General features: G+C 48.2%; 1 protein-coding gene and 1 long non-coding RNA gene across 5 annotated transcripts in view; one reads left to right on the top strand and one right to left on the bottom strand.

Moving 5' to 3' along the window:
- Positions 1-916: 916 nt before the first annotated feature.
- Positions 917-8418, bottom strand: LOC126933976 (uncharacterized). Its single transcript, XR_007718798.1, has 3 exons — positions 7119-8418; positions 2620-2714; positions 917-1940 (listed from the first exon to the last, which is right to left on the bottom strand). It is a non-coding gene; the product is annotated as an uncharacterized LOC126933976 (long non-coding RNA).
- Positions 8419-8513: 95 nt separating this feature from the next.
- The window catches only part of RHOQ (ras homolog family member Q), a 40670-nt gene continuing 26226 nt past the window's right edge, over positions 8514-22957 (top strand). For 2 of the 4 annotated variants that reach the window (XM_050754295.1, XM_050754293.1), the window contains exons 1-2: positions 9081-9268; positions 9833-9891. In XM_050754295.1, coding sequence (XP_050610252.1) covers positions 9127-9268; positions 9833-9891 — 201 coding nt within the window. In that variant the 5' untranslated portion in view covers positions 9081-9126. Of the gene's footprint in view, positions 9269-9832; positions 9892-22957 lie in introns of all 4 variants that reach the window. The other 2 variants (XM_050754291.1, XM_050754294.1) reach the window with 2 other exon arrangements.

Genomic DNA, 22957 nt, shown 5'->3' with positions numbered 1-22957 from the left:
CTTCAGTGATTTAATTACGAAGTGCCTCGCTTGATATGGTTTGCTTTGTTCTTATCCTACTTCGGATTTGTTGAGCTTCTTGGATCAATATGTTTATAGTTTTCATTAAATTTGGGACTTTTTGGCCTTATGTCTTCAAATCACCACCCTTAATCCCTTTCGAGGACTCCAGTTATGTGTGTACATTAAATCATTTAATATCATCTTAAGGTGATTGAGGCTCTGTGTTTCCATGTTTCTTTGGTTTCCTTGTTCTCTGCTTTAGTTTGGATAGTTTCTACTGCTATGTCTTCAGTGTCACAGATACTTCATTCCACAATGTCTAATCTACTGTTAAGCTCAGCCACTGAATTATTCATTACAGGTGTTGTATTTTTTAGCTCCACAAGTTCCATTTGGTTATTTTCTATATCTTCCAGGTTTTTCTTCACTATGTTCATGTTTTCCTTTAAATCGTTGTGTTTATTTTAATTTTTTAAGTCCTTGTCTGCTAACGTTATTATCTCTGTCATTTTGGGGTTTGTTTCTATTACATGATTTTTCTCCTGATTTGGGGTTCTATTTCCCTACTTATTTGCATATCTAGTATTTTTAACATTCTGAATTCAATGTTGTTAAATGTCTGTATTTTGCTGTGGCTTTAAAAATGGTAAAATTTGTTTTGGCTGGCAGTTATGGTATGATGAACTTCCTCTTTTTGAGGCTGCTTTCTAAACCTTATTGGAGGAAGTCTAGAGTTACCTCTACTTTTCGGCTTAGTTAGCCCTTCTACTAATGCCTTACCCTTTCAGGATTTCTATTGAATTCCCTGGACAGTCAGCAAGGTTTCTTCACATTGGTGAGTTGAAACTCAAACACTGCCCAGTGAGCCCTGGGAACCAATCAGCTCACAGCTCCGTGGTAGTTCTTTGCCTAGCACTGTGAAGTTTCACCTTATGCATGTGCAGCTTAGTATTCAGCAACAGATTCAAACGAATCCCAGGAGACTTTTTTGCTGTTATATTCTCTCCTCTCTGATACTCTGCCTTGAAAAGTCTGCTCAACTATCTCCTCAACTCGGCAAGACCACTATGCTCTGCTTGGGTTCCCCCTCATTGTGCTACAATCCAGAGAGCATTTTCAGCAGAAAGTTAGAGTGATAGTAGGGTTTGCCCCATTTGTTCGCTACTTTCAGGAATCACAGTCCTGTGCTACATGCTGTTCAATGTTTGAAAAGAGAGGTTTCATATATTCTGTTCAATTTTAAAGTTGCTCACATTAGAAAGGTACGTCTAGTACCAGCTATTTGGGTATGGTGGAGGTGGAAATCTCTACTCTCTCTACCTGAAGCACATCAATAAAGTGATCTGCTTCTCCAGTCCCTTCTCAGGAGCCTGGGTTGCAAGCAACAGAAGCTGTTTGTGGCCGATGAAACAGAAAAGAAATCTTAAAAGGATCACAGGCAGGTCACAGGATTGTAGAAAGGCTAGAGAAGCTGCTCAAGATAGAAACAGTGTCCAACACATGACTCAGGAACTAATTTGATGAGAAAACCACTTTCAATACCATTGCTTTCACCAAACCCTAGACATCCTATGTGTACAGTTGTCACTTCTGAACCAGGAACTCAATTATACCACAACCAACATCACTGCCTGCCCTAATGTGCCACTTCCTGGGTCAGGAACTGAATTGTGTACCCACCACTAAAGCTGCAGTCTCCAGAGACAATGTGCCCTGTATTTAACTCTAGCTACACTAGCTTTTAAGTCTGACAAGGAAAGCAAGAGTCTGTAATTTCAGCTTCTATAAGGAAGGGATATTCTTTTCTTCCCACCAAGGCTCACCATGTAGAATATTCTTCAAACTCAAAATGTGGTTCTGATGTCCAGTGGCCAAAACATCCACTATGAGGCACAACCCTGTGTGGGTCTTCGGATGTTTTTCTGGCACTCTCGATGCTGAAACACAAAATAAAATCATTAATTTCATTTTTGGAGGAGGGATCTGTGATCTAGCCTCCTTTGGAGCCTATGAGAGGAGACCACTCCTGAATCTTATGAGTATTCCATACCAGCAACCTGTAAGGAAATGTCCTTTGCTATAGTTCGGCAATGGGTGATGATACCATCAGTAATAATGACTAATCTCCTGAACTTAGGTTTTGGCAGAAAACAGTTAGACATGAAAATGGCAAAACATTAACAGTGCTTGAGCCGAAGTTCTCAGAGGCTGGGCCATACTTCTGAGTTTCTGGTATGTAATGAACTAGAAAAAGAGATCTATGTACATTCTAACTGGGAATGAAAACCAGGCAAGCCAATCCTATTGGGTTTATTTATCAGCCTGATCATTAGGAACCAGTTACCTTTAAGAAATTGCTGTGGTGTTTAAGTCATTAATACCTTAGCTCAGAATATTGTGCAGTGTACATACACTGGAGCACTAAGAGAAGAGGGTGCCAATGGGAGGTTTTAGTGGCAGGGAGAAAAACAGGGATAGGGATAGGTAGGGCATGTGGCAGGATGCTGTAGGGAAGGCCAATAGGCACCCTGGGGAGTGAAGAGGCTGCATTGTGAGGATTCTGGGCATTGTGGTGGGAAGAAGTGTTAAAGAATGACCATCATTTTATCTCCTTACCAGTGACTTCTAAGAAGATGGTTCAGAGAGGAAGAAGAATACAGGCCAAAATTAGGGATTCAGAGTCAGTATGGACTCCTGTATTGACAATCCACCTGAAATTTGGAACAAATCACAGATTTGATTTGGAGCCTTCTCACCTTCCTCTCCTCTTAACATTTGCCTCTCTCCTAAACTTCTTTTTTTGTTTTTTTGAGACAGAGTCTTGCTCTGGCTCCCAGGCTGGTGTGCAGTGGCACCATCTCAGCCCATTGCAACTTCTGTCTCCCATTTCAAGCCTCCTGAGTAGCTGGGATTACAGGCGCCCGCCACCACACCTGGCTAATGTTTCTATTTTTAGTGGAGATGGGGTTTCACCATGTTGGCCAGGCTGGTCTTAAACTCCTGACCTCAACTGATCCTCCCACCTCAGCCTCCCAAAGTGCTGAGATTACAGGTATAAGCCACCGTGCCTGGCCTCTCCTAAAATTCTTTTTTTCCAGTGTAGCCAGGGGAAGGCCTAGGAACTTTGACCCTTAAGCAACAATGTAGATGTATATTGCTGGTTGCCTTTTCAGCATGCATTTCCCCAAACTTGTCACCCACTGTGCAGAAACCATAGAACCTGGGTAGGTGTGAAACCCCAGCCCCTGTAGGGGCAGGGCTGATAGGCCCAATTAGGATAGTCCCAACTCCATGCCACAGTGATGGTTTTAGGGATGGACAGTAGCCCAGGCCTAAGGCAACAGTCACCTGACAGTTTACTACGCACCATGATTGGTTCAGGGATGAACTAAGTTGAGCTAATCAGAAGAAGTCTAAGACTTTGTTTAACGAGTGGGTCAAGAGAAGCTCTCTTTCCTTCTGGGAAACATGGTATATGGATGGTGATGCCTGGACTTGGTGCAACCATTTTGCTTCCAGGAAAGAAGGTATGCTAAGTAGAAAGTTGACCCAAAGAGAAGAAGAAAAACTGAGAGATGTGCAGGAAAAAAAAAAAAAAAAAAGAGAGAGAGAGAGTTCTTATCAATTCATTCCTGAAGCTTGGACTACTTATGGATTTTTCCATTACAGAAGTCTATATACTTCCCTCATTGCTGAAGCTGGTTCGAGTTGAATTTTCTATGACTTGCAACCTAAAGCATCCTAGCCACAACACCAAATGATCCCTTGGAGTCCATTTTTCCATTTCCTAAGCAGACATGAGGGAACACACAAAATGATGCAAATGAATGTGTTTTAGAACATACTGTCCTCTAGAGTTCTAATCTCAGCTTGATTTAGACAGTCAGTTGCGTGGTTAGGAAACAATTGGAGATGGAAAGGCTTAAAAAACAAGGAAGAAGTCCAAAGAAGAAGTGGGAAGATAACAACAGAGGACATTAAAAAGAAAAAAAAAAAAAGAAGAAAGTAGATGAAATCATAATGTAGATGCCTCAGAGTTATCGTAAAAACCTTGTTCTCTCTCGCCTCCTCTGTCATCCCCACACTGCTAACAAGCCCTGTGATTCTATCCTCCGAATCTCCCTGAAACCCACTGCTGCTTCTTCATGTTTACTCCCATGCTTGGGTCAGGCTGTTGTGATCTGTCTCCTCCTGGCTCTTTCTACCTTCACCCTTATCCTTTCCAAATCCATTTTCTATGAGTCCCAGAGTGACCTTCTCAAATGACAGGTCTAAGCTTGTCATATTTTTACTCAAAAACGTTTGATACCTTGTCAATACGAAATATGGCAAATGCATGAGCTCTGAAGACAGATGATTTTGAAACCTAGCTCTGCCACTTACCAGCTGTGTGATTTGGGGCAAGCTTCTTAATCTCATCATCTATCTGAACTATAGTTATAATATTGTAATAGGATTCCTTTGGTTACCAGTTACAGAAAACTAACCCCTACTCACTGGGTAAAAAAAAGGGGAAGATTTATTAACTCAACTGACCAACTGGAGAACAGTTGTGCAACAGGATCTCGGGGATAATGCAAATCAGTCACTCACACATGGCCTGTTTCCTCTCTGCCCTTTTTGATGGGGGAGTAGTGGTGGTGGTGGTGGTGGTAGTGGTGGTGGTGTTCTCTCTCTATCTTTGCTTCTCTCTGCACTTTAGCTACATTTCCTTGTATTGGCTACTTTGTGAATGGCTGAAACATGAACGGCCTACAGCTTCCAGCCTCACATTGCCCAGTTCAGTTAGCAAAAGAGGAGAAACTCCTGCTGTGAATCCCAAATTCAAAATTCTTAAGCAAGGCTTGGTGGCTCATGCCTATAATCCCAGCTTCTTGGGTGGCTGAGGTGAGAGGACTGCTTGAACCTGGAAGGTTGATGCTACAGTAAGCCAAGACAGCATCGCTGCATTCCAGCCTGGGAGACAGAGTGAGACTCTGTCTCAAAAAAAAAAAACAAACAAAAAAAAACAAAAAAACCCAAAAAAAACAATTCAGGAAACAGTTCTAATTTCTAATTGTCCCATCTTGAATCAGGTGTCCACCTAGGGCTCAACAGGTACCAGGGTCAGGATGTATAAGAAGATGGCAGCTTCCATTTAAACCACATGATTACAGAGATTCCATTATAAAAACATTTAGCAGAAGCAAATGGTGCTGTTCTGGATAGACAAAAACCAATGGATACTCTCTACAAAGTTTACAAGGTTGTTTGGGAGATGAAATAAGATGTCCTATATCAATGAGCACCAAATACCTGGGACCATAAGTGGATAAAGTATACAGCAGATGCTCTAGAAATTTGTGTTTATTCCCTTCATTACATCCTTGCTCCCAGAACCACTGCTTGCCTAGACAGTGCCTTCATCTTTTGCTACATAGACCAAGGTTCCCCTCTGAGTGGATACACTCCTATGGGCACAGGGTTTGACAAACAGAAGTCATATCTATGACAAGAAAAAAGTGCCCTTCTTGCAATGAACACAGCTTTGAGCTGGGGCCATGCCTTTGTAGTAAGCGTGTGGACCATATTTCTTCCTCAGTGGCCCCGTTGGTCCTGGCCTTTGGCCTTTGGACAGTGGAGACTGCCCAGCCCATGCCAGACCCTGCATTCTTCTTTATATGTCTTTCAGAAGCTCATGGACTGCCTGCATTATATGGTTCCCAATTAAATACAAACCAATTCCCCAGCACCACTAATCATGCACTCTGTCCATCTTACATGCCTCACCATTCCCAGAAAGTTGTGTACTGTTCCTTCTTGCTTTGATGCAGGGCTCTTGGCCTTTCCCAGGCATTCTTACCTCACTCCCATTAGACTTTTAAGCCCCAGGTCAATGACATCACTTCTGCAAATCCTTGCTCAGCACACCCGGAGCTATGTACTAACTGCCTCCTCTGCACCTCCAGAAGCCTATTCTCTATTCTCTAGCACAGCATTGCTCACACTATATAGAGTGCTTGCCTGTTTGCTAATAAGTTCCTTGAATGCTTTAGCTAGAAGTGACTGTGGCTTTCCAGCTCTTTGTCCCCTGCCCAGGAATAAAATCTGGCATCTAACAGACCTCAATAAATGCTTGTTAATTGAAATATGGACTGAATTAAGTAGGGGAGGAAGGAGGGAGTAGAGGAAAAAGAGTAAGAGAAGGCTAATTAGGAATTTCACTGTTCTCAGCCAGGTGCAGTGACCTGTAAGCCCAGAACTTTGGGAGGCTGAGGCAGGCGGATCACCTTGAGCTCAGGAGTTCGAGACTAGCCTGGGCAACATGGCGAAACCCCGCTCTACAAAAAAATACAAAAATTAGCCGAGCATGGTGGCACATGCCTGTAATCCCAGTTACTTGGAGGCTGAGGCTGGAGAATCACTTGAACCAGGGAGGCAGAGGTTGCAGTTAGCCAAGATCAAGCCTTTGCACTCCAGACTCCAGCCTGAGCGACAGAGCGAGACCTTGTCTCCAAAAAAAAAAAAAAAAAAGAGGAAAAAAAAAAGAAAGAAAAAAAGAAATTTCGCTGTTCTCACACAGACCTGTGTCTGTTTCAACATTTGCACAAATAAAAGGAGAGAAGCAAGCAGACAGCCTATGGGACATTCAGAAACAAAGTGCTTTCTGTCTCCAGTCCCCGAAATTTGAGAGGTTTTTCTTTAACCTCTTTTTTTTTTTTTTTTTTTTACCACTTGGACATTATCTTCTTTGCTCATGGGAAAATGAGGTTTCTGTTGAGGTCTGATTGGTGCTTCCAGCTAAGGCATTCATGGGCTGACAGGGGGGCATTCTGGATAGCCCCCCTCCCCATCCCACATACACACCAAGTGGCATCAGCCCCAGAGCTCTAAGTATTCCTGGCAGTCAGTTTCGGCATCTCTGTGGGCCAAAAGAATGAGGTCACTGTCACCAATGAAGTCACCACTGCATGATTCATCGGACATCAGTTCCCCACTTGGAGTGCTATGACATTCCCAGAGCTTCTCCTACTCTTAGTTCACATTTATAGATGAGAAAATGGAGGCCCAGAGAAAGGAAGTGACATGCTCAAGGTAACACTGCTAACCAGGGTCAGAGCTGGGACCAAACTCACCTCTCGTGGCTGAGTGCTCTCCTTCTCAAGCTCCTGGATAGACCCTCCTTTCGGAATACGAGTCCCTGCAAAAGCTGCCTGAACAAATGGTCCTGCAAGCGAAGAACAGGGCAGGCCCTGCTCTTTTTACCTCTAAGAGCAAGTGGCAGAGGCCGGTTTTGAACCAGGAACTGACCTGAAGGCACTGTTCTGCCTTCCTCAACCTGTTATTCAGTCCATACAAAATATCTTCCAGGTTCATTGCATCGAAAGTAGCTAGCAATGCGCATTCCTACTCGCAGACACACAGGGCCAAAGGGTGGGGCCTGGGGAGAGGCTCAGTGAGAATCCGCAAGGAACTTTCCGTTATTTCCATAGCCTTCCTGGGAGAGTGGAAATCAGATTCGGAGTTTGAGAGTTCAGGCCTCCTGAAAAGTGAGGAATGGGAATACAACAGTGAGAATCTCCCCAAGTGTGCTCCAAGTCCTTGAGTACTGGGAGCAGCCTTTGGGACAACTGCTTCATCTTTCTAGGTCTCAGTTTTCTTCCCTGCAAACTAAGGATGATGGTCCAGTTGACCTCCGCGCTGCCTCTCAACGCTGCATTTTTCTAACGCTGTGAATCGATGAAAGGAAGCGATTATCCCTGGTCAGCAAGTTAAGGGGTGGGGTGTGGTGTCAGCGTGGAGTGCACCCCCGCCCCAGTGCCCCATGTTCAATGCTACACTCTTGGCCAGTGAATGGGGACCTGGCCAGACGGATGTGTTCAAGCGTCGCCAGGCAGAGGGGCAGGGGTTGCCGCCTCGAGCACAGGCCAAGTTTCAGAGCACTAGGGTGTATCAGTTCTCCGGGATTACAACGGAATACCTGAGGGACACTGGGGACCGAAAGGGGACCTCGGAGAATGTGGCCTCCAGGGGGAGCCCAGGTACATTTGCCAGGTCCAGAGCCGACGGGGTATCCCTTTTCTGGCTGGTGTGTGGGGGGGGGCGTGCTTCAGTGGTTCAACACGCTGTATCTCCCTTAGTCACCGGTTTCATAGTAAATGATTCAAGCTCGTGCTACGGAAGGCGTGGGGGGGGGGGGGGATGGTGGTGGTGGTGGGGGAACCACGCAATAAGCCAGGGTCTCTGCTTTCCAGCTCAAGGACCCCCACCACCCCACGCGCCTTAATTTTTATTTTTTTTTTTTTACCCTTTTGGTCTCTCTTCCTTGATTTCTAGTTCCGTTGTGCACTTAGAGGCCGAGAGGATGGCTCTGGCCTGCCGGGTGGAGGTGAAATATACATGTATAATTTGGCATGACTATTGCGTCATCGTGGAAGTGGTCCTGGTTCCCCGAGAGGCCTCCACATCTCCCAGCATCTGGGCCTTTGGACGCTTCCGGGCGCTGCGGGCACTTGCGCGAGGAACCCTCGGCTTCCCAGCGTGGCTCCCCTACTCCCCTCCTCCCCTCCGCGGTCCTCGGCTCCTCCTCCTCCTGCGCGCCCCTCCGCGCGGCCCTCGCGGGGAGTGAGGCTCGGGTGCGCCGGCTGGGCCGCGCGGCGGTGGCGGGCGGGGGCGCGGGGCGAGGGCCGCGCTCCGGGAGGCGCCTGGGCCCGCCCTCCTCCGGGGTGCCGCGGGAGGGGCCCGGGCTGGCGCGGGGCGGAGAGAGCCTCCTGGCCCCTCCCCTCCGCCGCCCTCCCCAAAGTTGCCGTCTCCCCCGGGGCCGGCCGGTCTTATGATCCGGCGGATCCTCCTGGGGAGACCGGGTCGGGGAGAGGGCGCGGGCGCCGAGTGGCGGGGGCAGCGGGCGGGCGCGGCGACAGGGGCCGGGGCGGGGATCCGGGCGGCGACCGCGGCGGCGGCAGCGCCCCGGGCCCGCCGCCCCCTCCCCTCCGGCAAGGGGAGCCGCTGCATGGGGCCGGGGGGGCGGCCCTGCGGCGCGGCGCGGCGGCGACGGCGGCGGTCCCCCCAGGCGGGCTGGGGCTGAGCCTGGGGCCGGGGCAGGGGCTCCGGGGGGACCATGCCCGGAGGCCGGCCGGCCGCAGCATGGCTCACGGGCCCGGCGCGCTGATGCTCAAGTGCGTGGTGGTCGGCGACGGGGCGGTGGGCAAGACGTGCCTACTCATGAGCTATGCCAACGACGCCTTCCCGGAGGAGTACGTGCCCACCGTCTTCGACCACTACGCAGGTAAGCCTCGGAACTGCTGACTAAGGGGCCGCTCCCCGGGCCGGGAACTTTGGAGCAACTTTGGCGGAGCCCCCTCGCCGCCTCCCCTGAGCGCGCTCCTCTCCCCTCCCCCGCCGCACCCTCTGCCAGGCGGCCGGCCCCACCCCCGAAGCTTCGCTCCTGGCAACCCCTCGCCCGCTGATCCACCCCCTCTCCCACCTGCCCCGCAAGCGGCCCCTGCTCCCCGCACTTCCTACCCCTCGCCGCCCCGGGCCGTCCTCCTTGACCTTCCCACATCCCCTTTCTTACTGCTCCGAGGCCCCAGGGGAAACATTCGAGGGGACCGGGCGAGACGTGTCTACGGGACTTGGGAGAAGGGGTGGACGGCTGGGGACCACATCACACCCCGGCCCCTTGCTGGTTCACAGTGAGCTGGGCGCACGGAAAAAGGGGGTGACATCTCGCGGGGAGCGCCCCCACGCCTCTAGCTGGGTTGGGAGAGGAGGGTCCGGGTGGGGAGCGAAATTGCCCCAGAGCCCAGGTCATTGTGAGCTTCTCTCCCCGCCCCCACTTCTGTCCTTGCAGTCAGCGTCACCGTGGGGGGCAAGCAGTACCTCCTAGGACTCTATGACACGGCCGGACAGGTGAGTGTCTTGGCCTCTGGCCGACGCCCCCATCCTGTCCCCCAGTTCTTTGTGGCTGCGAAGGGCCTTTGGAAACCGAGGTGTCTAGGTGGGAGGGTGTGTCTGCGAGGGGCTCCCCCTGGATTAGGTCTTTATTTCTTATATCAAGTCAGCAAATTAGTAAAACAAACAAAACAAACAGACCCAGATCAGCCCACCCATGTGAGCCCCTGGGCTGTGAAAGTTTTTGCCTGTGTGGGTCGTTCTGTGTGGCGCCTGGTGTGTGGGTCCCAACTCCTGTTGCAAAGTGGCAGCAGCCAATCATGAAGCGCCCTTATTTTTAGTTGCAGATGACCAGGTCTCCCCCCCACAGCCTCTGTCTGGTCCCTCATTGGTGAGTGGTCTGCCTGCCCAAGGAGCCTGATTGGTGGGAAATGGCATCATCTAATATGATGGGAAGGCATTTGGTCCTGGTTATGTTTATTACAACATCATTGCACTCTGGGACTCCAGTCCCTGAAAACGTAATTTGTGGTGTTACCGAAGGACCACAGGGAAAAAAGAAAAGAAACAACAGCCATCTAGCCACTCCCTGGGGCGGGGACGAAGGGATAGGAGTTCAGTGTGAGTCTTGGAGGAGGAGGGGTTCCCCCCGGCCCTACTTCAGAAGGGCCAGGTGACTTTGTCTGGGTTTTCTTTGGGAGAGATTAATTGTGCAGAAAGAAGATGCACACTTTGCCCTGCAGCCTCTGGCCAGTGTTTGCAAATCAGAGGTGGCCAGGCTGTGCTTCTAAAGGACTAAGGTCTTCTCTCTGTCTCCCTGTCCCAGCTTCAGCCTCTTCTCAAACCCACGTTTGCTCTGGGGCTAAGCTGATTGTGTGTGATGAATTTTGTAGAATCCAGCACTATCATTAGAGTTGAAGACTCTGGCAGAAGTTTCCATGTGTCATACAGACTTACGTCCTTGAGAACATAGGAGCAGCTGAAAGTCTTAGAGAATGTCTTTGGGGGAAGTCCAGTAGTAGAATTTCCTTATCAGCAAAATGGGGTTAAAAAAATAAGATGATCCCCTTGTGCAGCTATTGTATGGCAAATGTTTAGCATTGAACCTGGCACACACTGTGTGCTCAATAGTGCTGTTCTTTGAAGCTTGTCTAGATTGGGATTTCAGAACTGTAATTAGAGTTTGGGTTAGATTCTGAAACATGCCTTGTTGAGGGGAGTGCCTTGATGCGACCTCTCATTTCTAAACTGTTAGAGGAAGGTCTGAAGATAGAGAACTGCTGGCAGTTCAAGGTGCCTGAGGCCACCCCCTTTCACCAAAATGGCCCAGGTCAGTACAGCCAGTTCTCAGCTCTCCCAGGCCCCCTTTGGTTGCCTGCCCTGTAGTCATTATTCCTTCTCCCTTCATTGAAGGATGTGGAGGGCAAGGGGCAGAGCTTGCTCAATCAACTAAGACTGACTTTTAAGTCGTGTTATTGATAAACAAGAGGTTGACCTTATTGGTTGAAAAGAGGAAGGTTTTTTAAAAATCGCCTCTAATTTGAACTCACTACTTTCCTTTCTCTTATCTCCTTTACTTGTGACCATGATAATTTTTGACCGCACTCCCTGTTCAACAGGATGTGTGTAGTCGGAGCTGTTCTAAGCACATTTAAACCCTACTAGTATTTCCTGAGTTTTTTCCTACATAACAGGCCAGGGGCAGCCACATGCAAATATTACTTTATTTAGTCTATACAACAACCCCATGAGATACGTGGTATTCCATTTTTGCGGTGAGGAGACAGGCTCAGAGAAGCTAGGTTGCTTGCCTGAGGTCACACAGCTACTGAGGGGTGTTGCTAGGATTGGGAAGGGGTCTGAATCTGCTCCAATTTGAAGTAGTTATACACACAGGACACCATGGGAATGCTGAGATGCCACAGGGTTAATTGGGTTGTTTGCGCATCCATAGATGTACCTATAATTTTCACAGCCATTCTCTGAGTGGGTGATGGATGGCACCTCTACAGAGGAGAAAACTTAGATCCAGAGTCACTTGAAGTTGACCCCACTTACAAAACCAGGGCTTTCCATATATTGCCATAATTACTCTTTCCAGTGGAGGATCATAAGATACAGACCAAACAGGATGAACATATTAGTAAGGCTCAAATACTACTGTTTTTACCCAGTGGTGGGACACCTACTCTGTTGGCCAAGATGTATGTTAGGCCCCATTGGTGTTTCTCCCAGTGTCTAGACTTTTGTTTTTGCGTCAAAGCTAGTAATATTTCATCTCCCAGCCTTTGAGGGTTTATTACTAAGAAGCAACTTAGCAATGATGAGACCACATGGTAAGTGCCTGCTGTGTACCTGGTACTATGTCCAGGTACTTTTACACCTGAGGAGTTCAAAGGAATGAATTTAAAATGGGGATCTACCACGGCTGATGTCAGCATAGGGAGAAATGTCTGTCTCAGGTCTCTGTTCATGTGTTAGGTAGGAGGTTTCTACGTTGTACTTGGTCATTAAGACCTCAGGCTTCTAGGGATGCATATCAGATTCATCTTACAATAATAATAATAAATAAACATGTAAATAAAAAATAACATCAAGGATTTGTATATATATGTATCCATATACATACAAACACACACACACACACACACACACACACACACACACACACACACACACACACAAATCCTTAAGCCTAGTGGGCAGCAGAAAATGGTCCATGGGCTTTGGAACAAAACAGGCTTGGGCTCAGATCTCCACCTTAGCTAGTCATGTGATTCTAGCTAAATTATTTACTTTTGTGATCTAGTAAAAACGTGGATAATTAGAATCTGCTTTGCAAGGTTATAGGCTGGCTTTAACTCTTTAACATATTTAAAAGCAACTGATACTTTGTGCATGGTGGGTGACTGACAAATAGTACAGGAAATTATTGTATTCTACTATGGCAGTTTTGTGGGGTAAATGTTCACAGAGTGGTAGAGAACAGTGTATTGTGCCTGGAGTTGATAGAAATTCCACTAGAATGCCAGATCCTAGAACCTTTTCAACAGAGGTGTGGAACAGCTTTGCACGTTATCACTCCTATAGTCCCCATTATGGGATCCATGGTTCCAAGCCCAGTGCTCCCTGCCATAGACGCCCTGTTGTATCAGATGGTTTTCTGTCTTAAGCGGAGCCCGTATCCCCGTTGATGGAAGAGAAATAGCTTAGAGTTCTGTGCAGAATTTGACAAAAAATTAGGGTATGTAGCCTTCAGCTGGTTCTACTTTCAGAGAGTTAAGATGGAATGAGGCAGCTCATGGCACTACAGGTCAGTTACCTTCTCTCTAAAATGTTCACTCATGCATGTGGGCACTCATTGTATTTGAATAACAGCAACAGTGCCTCCCTCAGTTTGGAACCTCTAGTCCACTTGCTCACTCATGGTCCCTGCCTTAACCCCAGTCAAGTTCAAATCGAGCATCATTTGCCCGATTGACATATTAGGGAATCTACCAGTCAAAGGGTGATTGTTGTAGATGACCTTTGGCCTTCTAGAGCAGGCTGCTTTCCACTTGACCTCTGCTGCTATTAGCAGACAGAGAGACAGAATGGGAGAGAGAGTGTATTGGACTTCAGTCCCCATCATGTGCTCTGCCTGGGGACATCCCAGCACACTCAAAGCATCACTGCCAAAGGGAAGGTTTCCCTTCTGTTGGCCAAGCCCATCGGTGGTCTAGGAGCAGCTGTGACATTTTGACTGCCAAGCATTTTGGAGTGGAAGTTGACCGAGGCATCTTCCTCTCACTGGGGGCCTTGCATGTGTGTTGGGGGTGAGGGGTTGGCTTCCTGCCTGGACCTCTGTGGAGCTTCTCCTTTCTTGCCCAGCCTTCAGGACTTCAGTGTAGGCTCTGCAGCAACCCCAGTGTCTGCTCAGGGAGGGACTGGAGAGATGGGATTTTCCCTCCCGCCACTGCACTGTTTGGAGCGATGGGAAGTGGAAGGAGCTCTCGCTCTCTGTCCAGACAGGCCAGTGGGGAGCTGCCTGGCAAGCTGCTCTCTAGCTGTGGGCTCCAGGCTGATCTCTTAATCCTTGGCAGGAAGTCAGAACTTGATACTCTGGAGAGGGAAGGACTGAAGCCCAGTTTATTCAGGTCCGAGAATATCCACACCCAGGAGGATGTGTGTTGAGGGTGAGCTTGGGATCCCTAGAGTTCCAGATTTAGCCGCTGTCTCAGTGTGTGGAAGTCCATTTGTGTGCTTTGGGATGTATTGTTTCTATGTCTGTTAACTTCAACACACAAGTTCAGGGATGTGTCCATGACAGCTATAAATATCTTTTACTCTGTGTCCCCTGGTGTTGCTTTTTCAATGACAAGTGAGATTTGTTTTCACTTGACATAACCCAGCAGCTGTGACTGCCCTGCATGCCCTCTGGGTGCCCACAAGGCACTTCCCCTACAGAAGGGAATCTCCACCGGAGGCAGGCTTGGCATGCCCCACCTTCTGCATTTCAGCAGAAGGGCCTGGCATGATGAGAAAGGGGAAGGAGAAACGGCCATGGGATCACCACTCACCAGGCTCCTCCTACCTCCAGGCAGGGCATCCTCACAACACCCTTCAAGGTAGACTTCTGCCAGGTGAGGAAACTGGGAACAAGTGGGCTTATGGGAAGCAGACAGAGATGTGATTAGGAAAAAGGTTTTCCTACTTTGGAGAAGGCCTGCGGGGAACATGAGTAGGGTTTAGGAAATGCCACTCACAACACCAGACTCTGGGTCCTTGTAGCCCCCTGTTCCATCCTTGCTCAGCCCGGTGAGCAGAGCCTGGGTGGAACCCCAGGGTTCCTTCCAGGCATCAGCTGCAACAGGTGAGATGCTGGCACTGAGCATCCTGGTTTCCCTTAGTAACCTACTGTAGATTTGTCATCTGTGCATTTTGCTAACCTTTTTAGAAGCTATTTATATCTCCAGCCCGCACCGTATCACATGGGAGTGCTGGCTTCCTCCTCTGCGTTGGGAAGGTGGATAGCCTTTGTTGACTCCAAAGCCTTTGCCGTTTCTGAATGCCCTGTGTTCCCCTCCTTGGGACTCTGATGTGGGTTTGGGTTATGCCAGCTTAGACTGTGGGCTGGCAGGCAATGACCTTAGGGTGGGGGCAGTCCCCACCAGCTCTGGTTGGTCTCCGATTATGCCTCATAATCGGGCACATAATCTGTGCCCTATCCCCATCCTGGACCTTTGATCTGTTTGGCTCCATCATGATTCTCCTGAGGTTTGGTGACTTTCCCACGCTTTGAATGAAAGCTTCCCCACAGGTATCTCAGACATGAGTGTTACAGGTGTGCTGAGATGCCAAGCTCTCATCTTTGAGGGGGCGGGGGAGTGACAGCCTAAGGGGGTTGAGCATGTATTGTCAGTTGCTGTGGGTGCTGTGATGTGAAAAAGGTGGGAAGCATTGCTTTAAGCCCCTCAGGGTCAGAGACCTCATGGAGAATTGGGCTTTTGCGATTTTGTTGTGGAATTTGGGGTTTCAAGAGATGAGATCTAATGGTATGAAAACAAAGCCAACAAAGCAGCTCTCCATGGGGGTGTCGGTTTCCAGAAAGGGCACATGTATTGGCAGCTGTGGGTGCTCCAGAGGCCTCAGACACAACAGCAATGCTTCAGGAGGAGACGGATGCAGTTACAAAGAAACAAGACGGAAGCCCACGTGTGGCTCTTAAAAATTAAAATTCCTGACTCTCAGCTGAATTTCCTTTCTCTCTGACAGACTTGGCTTTGCCCTAATTTGGCACACTTGGGTCAGAGAGCGGCTTTCCTTGCCCTCAGCAATTTGCCATTCCTCTTTTAGTTTCTGACCACAGCTGCTTTGCATGTATGGAGGCCGGGCCGTCTGAGCTCTCAGGGGTCCCCCGGCTCCCTGGGTAGAACCTCTCCGGCCCGCTGCCTGCCAGGACCTCCTGGATGCGTTCTTGGTCTCTTCAAGGACAGTGTCTTTCTCTACCATGTTGCAGTGCTCAGCCCGGTGCCTGGTACTTTGTAGGCATGCAACAAATACGTCTTGAAATAAGACGATTCTTGGCCAGGCAGGGTGGCATGTTCTTGTCTGTAATCTCAGTACTTTGGGAGGCCAAGGCGGGAGGATCATTTGAGGTCAGGAGTTCAAGACCAGCCTGGACAACATAGCAAGACCCCCACCTCTACTAAATCTTTTTTTTTTTTTTTAATTAACCAGATGTGGTGGTGCTTGCCTCTGTAGTCCCAGCTACTTAGGAGGCTGAGGTGGGAGGATCACCTGAGTGCGGGAATTCAAAGCTGCAGTGAGCTACGATACAAAGCTCCATTGCACTCCAGCCTAGGCAACAGAGCGAGACTGTGTTTATTAAAAAAAAAAAAAAAAAAAAAAGAAGAAGAAGAAGAAGAATTGATTCTCATTTGACTGTCAGCTTGTTTCTGCTAAAAGGTTAACCAAGGACTAAAGTCGTACCTGCTAAATAATAGCATCAGCACAACCCCTTTCCTAGGAAAGCTTTGCTAATACAGTGGAAGTCTCCAAGGTTCAAAGGAGAAACAGGCATGTAGGTATGGGACAGGCCACCAGTTTTGTCTTTCCACAGGCCCCGGGGCCTTAGTGATCACCAGTAGGGCTGTCTGTCCCCCAGCACTTTCTCAGACTCCAGCCTTTGCATATTTCCTGAGACCTCTTGCTCCCAGATCCCCTGAGGAGGAGACAGGGGCAGTGGAAAAAGTGTGGGTTTTGGAGCCTCCAGATGAACTTCGAATCCTAGCTCTACCTCTTTGCAGCTGTGAGACCGTTGGCCAGCCGGCTCGCTTCTGTGAGCCTCTTTTCCTTCTGTGTGAAGTGAGGAGATAATTTCTACCCTGCAGCATAACTGTAAGGATTAGAAACGATGTATGTAGTTACCCCACAGGGCTTGGTGCTGAGAGTGCGGGCCCAGCTAGCTTTGGGGGCTCCACACTGGCTCAGTTTGGTTGGTGTTGATTCAGTGCCTGGTGTGTGCTCCCACCTTCCATGGGAGAAGGTGGGGGATCGGGCCAAAGAAAGGTCCACTACACAGCTGGGCACGTTCATTGTGTGAAATTGAGTGCTGCAGGCTCCCACACAGGAAGAGGTGACAGGGAGGAGCTTTGTGGAAGATCTAGGCTTACAGGAAGAGATGGAGGCCAGTAGAGTACTGGTTGCCCGTGTGGACCCCTACATCGGACTGCCAGGACCCAACTTCAGCTCTGCCGCTTCCCAGCAAGGGGCTTAACCTTCGGAAACCTGTTTCCTTATCTGTAAAATGGAGATTATAATAGTACCTCCTTGTGGGATTGTTAGATATGTCGGAGCTTCCCAGCTCCCAGATAAGGGATTTCCTCAGCCCTCAGGGCAGCTGGGTAGGGCCTGGGACAAGCCAGGGCTCAGGTTGTCGTACCTTGAGCAGTCTCACCTCAGGCACGCAGCAGTGGCTCTCCTACCCCACCCGATGTGTGCTGAACATCATCTCATTTTCTCTGTGTGCCATGAAGTGAAGATTTGGGAAGCATTGACCTAAATGAGTTCCAGCAGGCAGAGGGGTGTGGAGAGCTCATATTCTGAGTGGGAAGAGCAGTGCAGGGAGGAACAGCAGAGGGGGTGACCCTAACGCGTCTTTTTATGGACCCCAGATCCCTGCTATCAGTGTCAACATGTGAGCAGGGTTGATAACTAAATTATGGTTTTTCACCTGGTGACTGACAACTTGGTAATTAAAGAGATATTAATCTGGTGCTGTGTTGCTTGTTGATTTTAATAGAAAGAAAAGAAAGTGCGGGAAGGGGTCTTTATTGCTGTCACTGTTCCTTTTTGAATGAATGGTGGGAGCACTGAAGCAGCCGCCTCTCCAGATCCCTAGATTTTCCTGCTCTACCGAGGCTCAGGGAAGACTGAATGGCTTAAAAGTGGCAGACTCATCATCAAATGACATTTTTACAGCACATAAAGCATGTTGCACCTGGTACCACCTTGAGTTCCCTCACCTGCTCTGTGAGTAAAGGAAGCCAGTGGTGGCTGTCTCATTTTGCAGGTTTGGGGAGGTTAAATGACTCGCTCCAGGCCACACAGTTGGTAAAAGGCAAAGCCAAGATCACCAAGCAGGCTGTCGGACTTTAAGCCCTGGGTTCTTGATGTTAAGTTACTCTCCCTAATCATCTGGCCCACGTTAAAGGCCTCTTTTTTTTTTTTTATCACACGCACTCTGTTGTTCAGCGTTTCATGTAAAAGGTACATTCCAAGCATATCGCTTTTCTAGATAGAAGAGTTGGTGGAACATTGTGTATAGATGGAACACGTAAGGATTGCTGCTAAAACGGCTCCTACAAAAACTTCTGCCCCATGTGACGTTACGGGTGTTTTGTCAGTTTGTCCCTAAACCACCATGCTTCCTCAAAAAGGAGCAGGCCTGAGGTGGCGTCAATGGCCCCACTGCTGATGCATGTGTGGAAGAAGCTCATGCCATTTGCCTAAAGCTGTGGCCCCTTCCCAGAAGAGAGGAACAGGGGAATGCTGTCTGGGGGACTGTCAGGAGGCCAGCTTTAGCCTGCAAATGACAGGTGTCGTTTCTGTCCCGTGGGGGCTACCTCAGGCCTTTCTTTTCTCCCTTCAAGGATTTCCTTATTCAGGGGAAGCCTACCTCTTCAAATCTGTTTGTCCCTCTTTTATCTGAATAGTCTCTGAATATGGCACAAAACTTCCTCTGCCACCTGCTGCTCATATTGTTTGCCCTCTTGGGCCATCCCCATTGCCACCACCTCTGCATGGGCTCCCAAATCCTGCCCGGCTGTTTCCTGTGGTGGCTGGCAAGCCTAAAAGAGAACATTCATCCAGTCAGTCAACATACATTTACTAAGCACCAGATCTGGGCCAGGGGCAGGTGTTGGAAGATCTGTCAGGCACAGGCCCAGCCCCCAGAGGCACAGTGCTTTGAAGGGTAGGTCAACCATGAGTGATGGGAGGGCAGTGGGGCCTATTTACTGGGGGCACAGAGGAGCAAGGCTTATCCTTCCAAGGAGGTGCAATGCTAGTAAGAGTTAAGTTGAGTAAGGTTGTTTCCACGAAAGTTGTTTTTTAGCTGGAGAACGTGATCAGTTTGGATTCTTACATGTGCTAGATGCTCAGCAAGGCCTTGAATGGTGGCACTGGTTCTCAAAGTGTGATCCTCAAACGAACATGGATTTCCTGGGAACTTGTTAGACATCCAAATTCTTAGGCTTTACCCCAAACCCTCTGACTGAAAAACTCCAAGAAATCTCTTTTGTAAAAGCCCTTCAGGTGATTCTTATGCAGGCTGAAATGTCAGAGCCACTGAATTAATGACTGTACACTTCTGTACCTGCTCTTTGCAACCCGCCTCCACCCCCTGCCCCCTGCCCTCCGTACCACATCCACCCCTGTCTTACGTACACACTGTCCCTGGAGTGCAGGGAACGTGAGTTATTTTATTCTTTTTTTTATTTTTTCAATTTTTAAAAAAATGTTGTGGGTGTATAGTAGGTGTACACATTTGTGGGCCACGTGAGATGTTTTGATACCGGCATGCAATGTGAAATCAGCACCTCATGCAGAATGGGGGATCCATCCCCTCAAGCAGTTATCCTTTGTGCTACAAACAATCCAATTACATTCTTTGAGTTATTTTTTAAATGTACAATTGCGTTATCATTGACTATAGTCACCCTGTTATGCCATCAAATAGTGTCATGTTTTTTTCTAACTTTCTTTTTTTTTTTTTTGAGATGGAGTCTTGCTCTGTCACCCAGGCTGGAGTACAGTGGCATGGTCTTGGCTCACTGCAACCTGCACCTCCTGGGTTCAAGCAATTCTCCTGCCTCAGCCTTCCAAATAGCTGGGACTACAGGTGCCTGCCACCATGCCCAGCTAATTTTGGTATTTTTGGTAGAGACAGGGTTTCACCATATTGGTCAGTCTGTTGCCGAACTTCTGACCTTGTGATCTGCCCACCTCAGCCTCCCAAAGTGCTGGGATTACAGGCGTGAGCCACCATGCCTGGCCCTACCTAGTTTTTTGTACCCATTAACCATCCCCACCTCCTACCAAGCCCCCAGCTCCACATCCCAGCCTCTGTACCCATCCTTCTACTCCCTATGTCCGTGAGTTCAATTGTTTTGATTTTTAAGATCCTACAAATAAGTGAGAACACGCGATGTTTGTCTTTCTGTTGCTGGCTTGTTTTACTTAACAAAATGATCTCCAGTTCTATCCATGTTATTGCAAATGACAGGCCCTCATTGTGTTTTTTTTTTTAATTTGTAAATTTTTAAACCTCCACCCCCACAAAACACACCCCGATACACCCTCATTTCTAGTTCTTTACACATGGTTGAGATTCTCTGTAGTTACTGGAATGAATTGAATGATTCAGCCATGGGTGCTGCCTACCCAGTTCACCTTGTGGAGAAGGGCCACAGTGCTATCAGGAGAAAAAAAAATGGAAGCAGAATTTTGTGGGGTACCTTGGCTCCATTAGTGTGCTGTGTGGCCTAGGGGTGTGTGCCCAGTAGGCTCTGCAGGTATTTCTTGATGAGGTCTAAACACCAAGCTATTTCTCTCCCGCATATTAAGGGACTCGATAGACAGGATGCCTGGACAGGGCTCTGTTCATTGTGGCTGAGGTTAGCACTCCTCTGGGTGGTGACAGACCCTGTCCCTTAGAAGGATGGCATCTTGGTCTGTGCTAAATTAGTTCCAAAGCATCAGATGGGCAATGACGTCCTTTTTGTGTTAACACCCCCCAGGCGGGTCACAAGGAGTGGCTGGAGGGAGAGGAAGGGCTGTGTTACTCAAACACCCATCTTGCCAGTAATTACTTCTTTCCTGGCTGACCTCTGCTTTCTGTGCAAGTGTCCTCCCCTCCGGTTATTCTCCTGCCCCCCTCTTTCACATTTTTTTTTCTTTCTTTCTTTCTTTTTTTTCAAATTTGTTCCAATCTAGAAAACCCATCCTCTTTCAAATGACATAATGATTGGGATTATAAATGAGTTGGCTCAAAGTGTGCCCCCTCTAGGAGCTGCCACTGAGAGAGCATTTCATTTTGAGCGTCCAGTTCAATTAAAATTCCATTTGATCCAGCTTACTTTTCACAGGGTTGTCTTCCCCAGTGAGCTGATTACCCGGAGGTGTTTCTAGCAGCCTTCTCAGCCCTGGAGGAATGGGGAAGGGACTGGACACAAGGAGGGACAGAGCAGGGAGATGGGGGCTCTGCTTCCTTCGGACAGGGACTTCGTCCAACAGGCGAGAGCTTTGGTTATTCATCCACTGCGGAAAGTGAGAAGTCCAACTGAGGCTGAGGCACCCTGTGACCTCCTCACCTCTGACTCCAGCCCTCTAGAGGTGAGTCCCTCCTTAGAATTTCTACTAAGTGAATTGTCTCCAGGCTGCACTCTAGCATTTGGTTTTATTCATGTGTAAATCTTTGCTCCCCATGCAGATTGTAAACTCTTCCCCTTCCCGTCCCTGCAGGACTGCATGTAGCACATAGCACTTTGCACAAGTGTTGGGGGCCCCAGTAGGAACTAGGTGTGTGTTAAATTTAGGGGGGTCTGGTGGTAAGATTATATAGGAAGAACCTTTCCCATGACTTTATATCATCTCCATATTGGCTTTCCTGTCAGCTCATTTGAGAGGGGATTCTGACCTGTCCGGACATTACTGAGTGGCTTTAAAGCAGGTTATAGGTGGCAATTTGAATGCATTGACCATTTAAGGAAAGCGGGACTCATTTCTGGACTCACGAAGCTCATTAGCAGACAGGCTGCCAGGTCTGTTTGGATGAAATACTGGCCATGGGCATGTACTGTTCTCCAGCAAGTCTAGACCTGTAGGAGTCCTTCACTGGGTTTTATGTCAGGTGTGCTTCCACAGTGGCCTGTGGCCCTCTGTGACAAGTTGGATGAGGGGGACACGGTGAGGATGCTGACCTGCTCACTTGTGTCTTGACCGGAAGGGAGACCCAAATGCCTCCTGTTGTCTGAACAAGGTAGTATGGAAGTATCAGCATCTAGGCAAGCTAGTTTTAAGAAGAAAGTAATTACTCAGAGAAATTGCTCTTGTATCAAACTGCTTCATATGTAAGTTTCCTCCTCTTTCCTTTGTTTTATTTTTTGAGACACAATTCAGAGAACACTTTCAACACCCCAGAACAAAACCCCATACCCACCGACAGTCGCTCGCCACTATTCCTCCTCCCCCATCTCCTGGCAACCACTAATCTGTCTTTCTGTTTCTATGGATTTACCTATTGTGGACATTTCATATTAATGGAATCCTGCAATGTTTGCCCTTTGTGTCTGACTTGTTTCACTTAGCATAACGTTTTCTAAGGTTCCTCCACGTTGTAGAAGGTATCAACATTCCATTCCTTTTTATGGCTCTTTGATCCTTCTCTTTACGTTTTGTTCCTTTTTTCAGTCGTTCTTCCATGGCCGTTCTTTCCCAGGCCGTGGGGACTATTTTCAGGGTTTCAAGGTAAAAAGTAAAGTTCTGCTAGTTGTGCACTTGTGGTGCTGCCTTCGCCCCTAGGCTCAGGTAGAGGCAAGGGCTGATCTCTTCTCTACCCTTGTGATATTCTTTTTCTTAAATTTTTTTTTTTTTAATTTACTTTTTTGTTCCTTTTAATGCTTGGGTCGGGAGGTTCCGGTGTTCTTGTTTTCTCTGTGCCTCTGTTCATATTCTCTCCCACCCCAACCACACCCTAATAGCTTTACTTATCAAATATATGAGTATCCATTAAACATAAGAGTGAGGTGAGGAACACAAAATTCCATCAGATCGGGTTCTTCCCCCGTAGGAGTTTACAGTCCAGTTGGAAGAGAAGATGAATAGAGCTGGCCAGAATGCAAGTAGAAAATGGGACATGCATATAAATCATGAAATGTGAGTGAGGAGTGTTACAAAGGTGCCCGGCTACCGGGCTGTTTGACCTGAGCCTCCCAGAAAGGCAAGGTTTCTGTGGGGCCATTTAGATTCAGAAACGATTTTATTGGGGCTTTCAAGGATCATCAGGTACCTGGGTCTGGTTTATGTTAACTCATAAGAGATC

The sequence above is a fragment of the Macaca thibetana genome, chromosome 13, assembly GCF_024542745.1.
Source record: "Macaca thibetana thibetana isolate TM-01 chromosome 13, ASM2454274v1, whole genome shotgun sequence".
NCBI classification, from domain to species: domain Eukaryota; kingdom Metazoa; phylum Chordata; class Mammalia; order Primates; family Cercopithecidae; genus Macaca; species Macaca thibetana.
Note: the sequence above shows the minus strand (reverse complement) of the source record. Positions and strands in the feature narration are given on the sequence as shown.